This window comes from Archocentrus centrarchus, chromosome 13 (genome assembly GCF_007364275.1).
Source record: "Archocentrus centrarchus isolate MPI-CPG fArcCen1 chromosome 13, fArcCen1, whole genome shotgun sequence".
NCBI classification, from domain to species: Eukaryota; Metazoa; Chordata; class Actinopteri; order Cichliformes; family Cichlidae; genus Archocentrus; species Archocentrus centrarchus.
Window position 1 is genome coordinate 12,961,572 of NC_044358.1, and position 8,360 is coordinate 12,969,931.

Here is an 8,360-nt window from a genome sequence, read left to right on the forward strand (position 1 = left end):
TATGTGTGCGTGTGTGTGTGTGTGCGTGCACGTGTGCGTGTGTGTGTATGTGTGTGTGTGTATGTGTGCGTGTGTGTGTGTGCGTGCACGTGTGTGTGTGTGTGTGCGTGCACGTGTGTGTGTGTGTGTGTGTGTGTGTGTGTGTGTGCGCGTGCACGTGTGTGTGTGTGCGCGTGTGTGTGTGTTCGTGTGCGCGTGTGCGTGCGCGTGTGTGTGTGTGCGTGTGCGTGTTTGTGTGCGTGTGTGTGTGCGTGTGTGTACAGGCTCATGGTGTGGACTGTCTCCAGGGTCTGCAGGATGCTGGTGTCGGGTTTCACAGTGATCCGAGCAGTTTGTGCTGTTTCAGGTCTGTAATGAGAGCAGCAGTGACTCAGAGCTCTGTCAGAATTCAGTAGGTGAGATCTGAAGGTTCATGTGTCAGTCTTATAATACGTAATGGATGGATGAACACAGTATCACATGTTTCATTCATATGAGATCTGCTGGGAAAGCCTCTGCACGCCCTGCAGGTCAGCTGCCACAGAGTTCAGGTTCATATGTTGGAGCGTTGCACCACCCTCCTCTGTATGGATCCATCTGAGCTGTCTCAGCCTCACAGAGCTCAGCAGCTCCTCTCAGAGGAGCTCACCTTTCAATCAGACACTGATTTACCTGTAGCTGATCAGAATCGTGACCCTCCTCAGGTCTGCTTGTTTTTGCTTTGTGCAGCTTTTGGCAGAATGATGATCATTGTTGATGATCATTATTATTGTTGCATCTTGAGTGATTGATTGATTAATTGATTGAAACCTTATTAATCCCTTGGGAGAGTTCCATCAGAACTGAGTGCACTGCACAGTAATCTGACCCTCTGACGCATTAATTAACATGGTGCTATTAATTAATTGATAGCACCATAACTTAAAGAACACACCTGTCTTTAAGTTATGGTGCTATCAATTAATTAATTATTATTATTCCTGAAGACTCTGCTGGTTACTGTTACCATCTTCACAGACCTGAAGACTTAGTTCACCAACAGCTGAATGTCTTTGTACTCTTAAAGAAAGGACACCACTTTGAGCTCTGACAGTTTATAGACTGATTGAAAACAAGTCATTAATGGTTATTAATTTATTTGCATCTAAACAGTGAGAATGTTTAGACTTCTGCATCTACTTCCTGTTTGTGTTTGTTTTTCTGACACCTCAAAACGTCTTGACTGAAATACTGATCACATGTTAATAAAACCCCTGCACTCATGTTTTTAACAGTTACCTGGTGGGCGATGAGCTCTGGGTGGTGATGGAGTACCTGGCCGGAGGTTCGCTGACTGATGTCGTCACAGAAACCTGCATGGATGAGGCGCAGATAGCTGCTGTGTGCAGAGAGGTAACAGGAAGCTAATATTGTGATGCTGTTTCTCCCAGTAAAATAAATCAGACTGAACCCTGCAGTCTGCTCGGCTTCAGCCGCCTCAGGCTGAACATGGGTCTGTATGATGTCATGAAAGGGGATAATCTTAATATGATAATCTCAGCCTGTGAAGCCCCGCCTCCCTGCTGTTTCAGTCTTTTTTTGCAAGGGGTGGCCAGTCAGAAAGACGTTGGCTCAAAGGGGGAGGAGCTAAAACAGTTTGTGGATGGAGGGTGAACTGAGGGGCTGCAGCACCGCTCAGGTCACGAGTCCAAGAATAAAAAGCTGGAAATAACAGAATATTCCCACTTTTTTCAGGCACAGGTGTTTCTCCACGTTACTCTGACAGGTTATTTTTCTCTGCTCAGTGTCTCCAGGCGTTGGAGTTCCTCCACTCGAACCAGGTCATCCATCGAGACATCAAGAGCGACAACATCCTGCTGGGCATGGACGGCTCCGTCAAACTCAGTCAGTCTACATAAACCAGCATCAGTTCAGCTGTTTCTGACTTAATGTGGGGAACAGCCTCTCCCTCTGTAGCAGGAGGTGCTTGTGTTTAGGATGCGAATGAAATGTGATCCTCAGATGATAAACACAGATCAGCTGTTAAACCCACTGCAAAGTTTAACTGAGACTTTCACCACCAGGGGGCAGTGTTGGGATGTATCTGGTCGAATGCTGCTGTTTAACTTTTTAGCCCCGCCCCCATTTCCTTAAGAGCCCGGGGGGGGGGGGGGGGGGGGGGGGGGGGGGGGGGGGGGTTACATTTTCAGTCACCTGCCAGGTTAGTATAGGTTACAGGGACCTGCTGGGACACCTTATGGTACAAAGTGGTATTACAGCCTGGCCCTATACCAACTTCAGTTTATATCTCTGCAGCACATACAGAGATTATTTTGGACATGAGGTCACAGCGGCCGATTCATCATATTTCCTTAATAGCTTTAGTTTGTGACGCAGTATTTAAACACAGGAGGATCCACACGAGCCTGTCTCAGTTTGTCACAGAGCAGAGAAACTGTGATTTATATCAGTGTTTGCATGAAAATGTGACACAGCTTTCATTTGAACTGGAACTTAAACTTTCCCAGAATTCCTTGTTGTTCTTTGTACAAAGGTGTTTGTTCACTCTGAGCTTTTCTGAGGAAACTGAGTCTGTCGCTCTGCTCCTCCCAGCTGACTTTGGATTCTGCGCTCAGATCACTCCTGAGCAGAGCAAACGCAGCACCATGGTCGGCACGCCGTACTGGATGGCCCCGGAGGTCGTGACCCGCAAAGCCTACGGTCCCAAAGTGGACATCTGGTCCCTGGGCATAATGGCGATAGAGATGGTGGAGGGAGAGCCACCGTACCTGAATGAGAATCCACTCAGGGTGAGTTCAGAGGGAGACTCCCAGTCTGTTTACCTGCTTCCAGGTCATATTATTTGTCAGATAAATGTACTGAAGATGCTCCAACAGGGGAAAAAGCAGTTCAGTGACCCAGCTTAGCAGAGCTCGGCCTGGCAGAGTGAACAGCTGCAGCTCTCTGAGATGGTATGAAGGGAAACTATCCACAGAGGTTGCGACTGTTTTTGGGACGGACTCCAAAGATGTGGTTTAAAGCTGGGCCTAATGTTAACTCAGGGTTTAACATGACTCAGGTGGCTGTTACCAAAATGCAGACAGACTCTCACACTCAGGTCCCCATCAAGTCATTAATCTGTGACGCCTCCACCAAGGAAGGAAATTTCCTCCACCCTGCATGAAGTCAGCCCAGAAGGAGACGGGGATCCAGATCCAGTTTGATGTTTTCTTGAGAACGTGAAGATGATTTCAGTTTGATGGTTTTCTGTAAGCATGACTTTAGTTTCAGCCTGTAAAAATTCTCAGATCGCCTTCCAACAGGCAGGCAAACTGAAGTGAGCCCATGGCCTCCCGGGTGGAGGCAGCCAAACACTCTCTGCAGACATCCAGCTGCCCTGGTCCAGGTTCTCTTTGCTATCTCAGATCCTGGAAAAGAGGGAACAAAGAGGAAAAGCTGCAGCGTCAGTTTTAGGACACCAGAGGCTGTGAGGACAGAGAATCCATGAAAGGACGAGACTGTAATTTATCCTGAAAAAGCCTCAGCTTTATATTCAGGGCAGCACAGTGCATATATACAAATATATAACGTATCAGCACAGCTGCCTCAGTGTTTACCACCACTAGATGGCAGCAGCGCCTCACACTGTGGCTCTGAGTTTGTCTCACGGGGATGAAGGCAGACATGTCGCTGTGTGTGTTTCACTGTTAGGCGCTGTATCTCATCGCAACCAACGGGACGCCGGAGCTGCAGAACCCGGAGAAACTGTCCACGATATTCCGAGACTTCCTGAATCGATGCTTGGAGATGGACGTGGAGAAGAGAGGCTCGGCTAAAGAGCTGCTGCAGGTGCGCCAGCTGTGTGTGTGTGTGTGTGTGTGTGTGTGTGTGTAAATGCATGCATCTCTTTATTCAGATTGTTTTAGTAAATGTTTTTTTTATCTTTATCGTTTATGTTTAATTACAGAAAAATGGTTTTAATGGTGCTGTTTGGATTCAGGATTCAGACCCAGAGTCACTTTTTCTCGAGCAGTCAATCAGCAAGGTTCAGACAAACAGACTAAAACTGGAGACAGAAACAGAAAGCAGGCGGAGTCAGTGAGATGATCCACCCGTCCTAACAAGACTGCGCAACAGAAATGATGCTCAAAACATCCAGTTTGAAAACAAATTAGTAAGCAAACGTTCTGTGTTTGATATTTTCATATCAAATTCTGCCTCGAACCAGAGCAGGGAGCTTAATTAAAGGGGACGCTTTAATAAACGCTCTGGTTCTTACACTGATGGATGTCCGAGCATCGTCCTCAGGGATGCTTCAGTGTGCACGCTGGAGCAGAACATCTGATCATAATCATCTGCTGTTCATACATGCACTGATGTACAGACACAAAGTTACAGTTACATTAATATTTAACTTAAACTATTAAAATCTTATTTTACATCTGACGGCCGCTCCAGTAATTTAGAGCGAATGGATCATTTTAATCTGCAACATTTATTTTAATATCAATAGTTTCATATATAAAGTGAGTATAAAGTACAATATTTGCCTTTGAATAACAACATAAAGATCAGGACAGAGTTTCGCTCCCTGGTGTAACAAAGCTTCTAATCCTCCTTCAGAGGTCTCTTATGTTAGATCCAAGTCTCTGACATGCATGTAGACCTGACTGGTATTCACAGCTTCTCAGCCTTCAGAGGAGGTCTGAGGGTCTCTGAGGCTCACCTGTCACAGTCAGCTCTCACAGGTCTTTGTGCTGTTACAGGAGCAAGTTAGAGAGGTCCTGCTGTATGAAACCAGAGTTCACAGGCAGTTTCAGGTGTGTGGGAGGACTTCCAGGTGTGTTTATGATACACAGGCGACAGGGTATATTGTAGGGTAAAGACGCTACAATAATTACAGTGAAAACAGAACAATCAACACGACCCAAGTCATCTGCTGTGACTGGTTGGGGCTGCGGGGAGAGAGACAGGACAAAAGACACACTGTGGAGGAGAGGAGGTTAGAATCTGTGTTTCTCACTGGTGCTCAGCAGGGAAAAACTCAGCATCCACTCACAGAGGTCTGTGGATCTTCCAGGAATTGTTACGCTATTTTCTACAGAGCTGATTGGTCAGTCATTTTGTACCTGTTGGTCTCAAACATCACCTGCAGGTCATATCTGCAGCAGAGCTTGATGGTGATGTGATCCAGGGCTGAACTTGAAGGTATCTTGCTCTGCTCCAAAAGCCTCTGGTGAATGTTCTGTATGGTGAACTGAAATATTTCTCTCTTCTCCCTCCCCTCCCTTTGTCCCGTCCTCCCACGTCTCCTTCCTTTGTTTGTTCCTCTGTCATGTCCTCTCCTATCACCCCCTTCCCTCCCCACCTTTCCTCCCCCAGCATCAGTTTCTGAAGATGGCGAAGCCGCTCTCCAGTCTGACTCCTCTCATTCTGGCGGCGAAGGAGGCTGCCAAGAACAACCGCTAACTCGCCGTTCGCTCCTCCCGCCCCTCTCTGTCTGTCATCCCTCCTGTGAAGGTGGTGATGGCTGCTGGCCGGGTTACACAACCCTTCGAACGCCTTCACTCTTTTTCTCCCTGATTGTTTTTTACTTCCTTCTTCACTCTGTGATCTTTGACCCCCGAGTCTCACCTCCCTTACTACCCCCCACCCCACCCCACCCCACCCCACTCTCACAGGGAGGAAGAAGGGCAACTTCTTCAACACTCCACTGGACTCGGACGGGAAGGCGGGGCCTAACTGTAATGAAGTGATGTCATTTCTGACATCGTCGCCCTCTCAGCCGGCACAAACAGCCCCAGTATGGGAGAGAGCCCAAAGACTCATGGGAGTATTTTTATTTTAATGATGATTGATTTCTAACCTCTCTGTAAACACCCGGACCACAAACAGTCAACCAGCGCCCTGTGTGTGTGTGTGTGTGTGTGTGTGTGTGTGTGTGTGTGTGTGTGTGTCTGCAGGTATGAGTTGTACCCTTTTCATCATGTTCTAAAAGTGCATTTGTTGATTTTTGTTTTATTACTCTTCTGTGTGTGTGTGTGTGTGTGTGTGTGTGTGTGTGTGTGTGTGTCACAGCGGGGATGTTGGGTTATTACTTCAGGTGATTGTAGCGTTCGATTCTGTTGTTTCTGAGCAGACGGTTTGTGGTGCGTTGTCGTGTCTGCAGTGTGAGCTGCGAGTTAAAGGGGATTATTAACGAGGACGAGGAAACAGAGCCGCTGATGGACCTCGTTTAGATTTAAAGTCAAAGCAAAGAATTCACAGCTGTAGGCTTCAAAATATGAAGCATTCAAAGCTTCCAGGAGCGAGCCCCCTTTCAAGGTCACCTTCTGGTGCAGCTCTGGATGTCAGAGCTGCTGCTCTTATTAGTTATGTCCCCTCATACTCACGAGACATGATGGGTGCTGGCTCTGCTCCACATCTGCAGGCCCACCAACATCTGCAGGCCCACCAGCCTTCACATGCATGTTTTTATCAACTCGATCAGTAAACAGATTTCCCAGTGTAGCCAGGAGTGCGTTCAGAGGCAGCATCGCAGCACAAACATGGACAACACAGCTGATTTTGTAACTATCAAAACAATCACAGTGTGAGTGTGTGTGCACTGTAACCCTTTAAGACTCTTTAACCGCCTCTAACCCAAACCTATCCCTGCCGACGTGTTTGCATAAGCACACTTTGCATTCCTGTAATTATGTTTGTCCTGCCAGAAAAATCTGAACTGTTTCTGAAAGCTGAGAAGTTGTGCTTTACAGCCAACATGTGGTTATTACGGTAATTTTACTAATTTCATGGTGGCACATTAGAAACACGTCGCGTCGGCGACGACACACTCAGTGTTAAAGAGTCATTTCAGCCAAGTGTTTAAAGCCAGGAAGGAAAGCTGACTGTGAATATTCCCACACTGCTCAAAGACTGTGGATCACAGTTAAGCACAGAGGGGAACATCTGCCTCTTATAATTTTCTGTTTCACCTAAAAACGTTGCTCCTCAGAATCCACGGTTCTCATCGGCACTGGTCAGAAGACAGGAAGTTTTAGATGCTCATGGGGCTGTTTTCCAGCCCCACGAGCATCTAAAACTTCCTGCATCTAAAGCAGCGCTGTTTTCCAGAGAGGCAAGGCGGTGGTTTTATACATGCTGACCCTACAAACTTAAACCTGCAGTTATCCTCCAGCCCTGATCCTGGAAAGTGAAACTCTGTGTTTCTCCGTAACCAAACGTGCTCCATCTGCGGCTCTGGGACTCCAGTCTGCCGGCTCGGTGCTGAGGCTGAGGGAGTGCATGTCAACAAAATTTTCCTTTTTTAAAAAAAAACTACGGTACGTAGTTAGAGAGAAACAAAATAATAAATGAGTGTAGTCACGAGAGTGTACGATAGGGAAGATCTTAGTCCTATTTTTTAGAAGTGAGACAAATAACTGCAGCGACGGTACGATGTCGCCTTCGCCTGAGCGACTGTACGGTGTATATTTTAGACGATGAAGAAAAATGACAGCAACAATCTGTTTTTGCCTTTGTTTACAAACTCACTGTTTTTATTTTATAGCTGATCGATGGTAGAAAATGAGTTGGTTTTGATTTATCTCAATATTTGAGTACGTGTTTTGGAACAAAGTTTTTCTCGTTAGCAAAAAAATGAATCCTGTAACTGTTCCAGGTTCAGATCCTGCGAGAGCCAAAGCGTCCATCAGCAGCCACGGCTGCTCCGATAAACACTCAGCAAACGTTTCCAAAACATTTATTCAAAACTGTCAGATTTTTTTATTATGTACTGTTAATGTACCTCTGGCCTTAAACTGTTTCAAAGATGCAGGACTGCTTTTGTCCCAGACTGATGGCAACGATACACGGCAACATTCAAGGGGTGCGAATAATCTGCTGATTATTCTTTTTAGTTCATCTGTAAATTTGTGCAACATTGAAATAAGTGAAAGCATGTTCATCTCAGTACAAATATGGTCTGATTGGTTTTCTTTAAGAAGGTCGTGATTAAGTCAGCACTGATGATGAGTTTTGTAACCGTGTGTTATCGTAATCTGTGATTTTTGGCTTTTAAACTGTTTTCTAAGGCAATCAGGGGACAAGAAAACATTCATACTAAATAACACATCAAAAACTATCAGACATCTTCTTTCTCCAACACGACCGCAGAAAAAACCTCTCTGGTTGCACCATTTTGTTCATAAAAGTCTTCACGAATTAACGATCTTTACTGAGGGTGCAGATTTGGAACATGGCTGCCAAAGTGTCGTTAAGCAAGGCACTGAACCAAGCATCTAAAACCTGTGAACTGCCGCCGCCGTGTATCTGTGTGTGCTGGTCTGAAACCCGACACAGCTGGACTCAAAGGGCTGTTCTGTGGGTTTTCTTCTGATTTGAGATTTTAAAGTGGACCT

The 8,360-nt window shown here is 46.1% G+C and overlaps 1 protein-coding gene across 2 annotated transcripts in view; it reads left to right on the top strand.

Annotated features, from left to right (window-relative positions):
- Window positions 1–6,584, top strand: part of pak1 (p21 protein (Cdc42/Rac)-activated kinase 1) — a 77,544-nt gene extending 70,960 nt beyond the window's left edge. For both annotated transcript variants that reach the window (XM_030743909.1, XM_030743908.1), the window contains 5 exons: window positions 1,254–1,371; window positions 1,764–1,863; window positions 2,572–2,768; window positions 3,670–3,807; window positions 5,341–6,584. In XM_030743909.1, coding sequence (XP_030599769.1) covers window positions 1,254–1,371; window positions 1,764–1,863; window positions 2,572–2,768; window positions 3,670–3,807; window positions 5,341–5,427 — 640 coding nt within the window. In that variant the 3' untranslated portion in view covers window positions 5,428–6,584. The remainder of the gene's footprint in view (window positions 1–1,253; window positions 1,372–1,763; window positions 1,864–2,571; window positions 2,769–3,669; window positions 3,808–5,340) is intronic.
- Window positions 6,585–8,360: the final 1,776 nt, after the last annotated feature.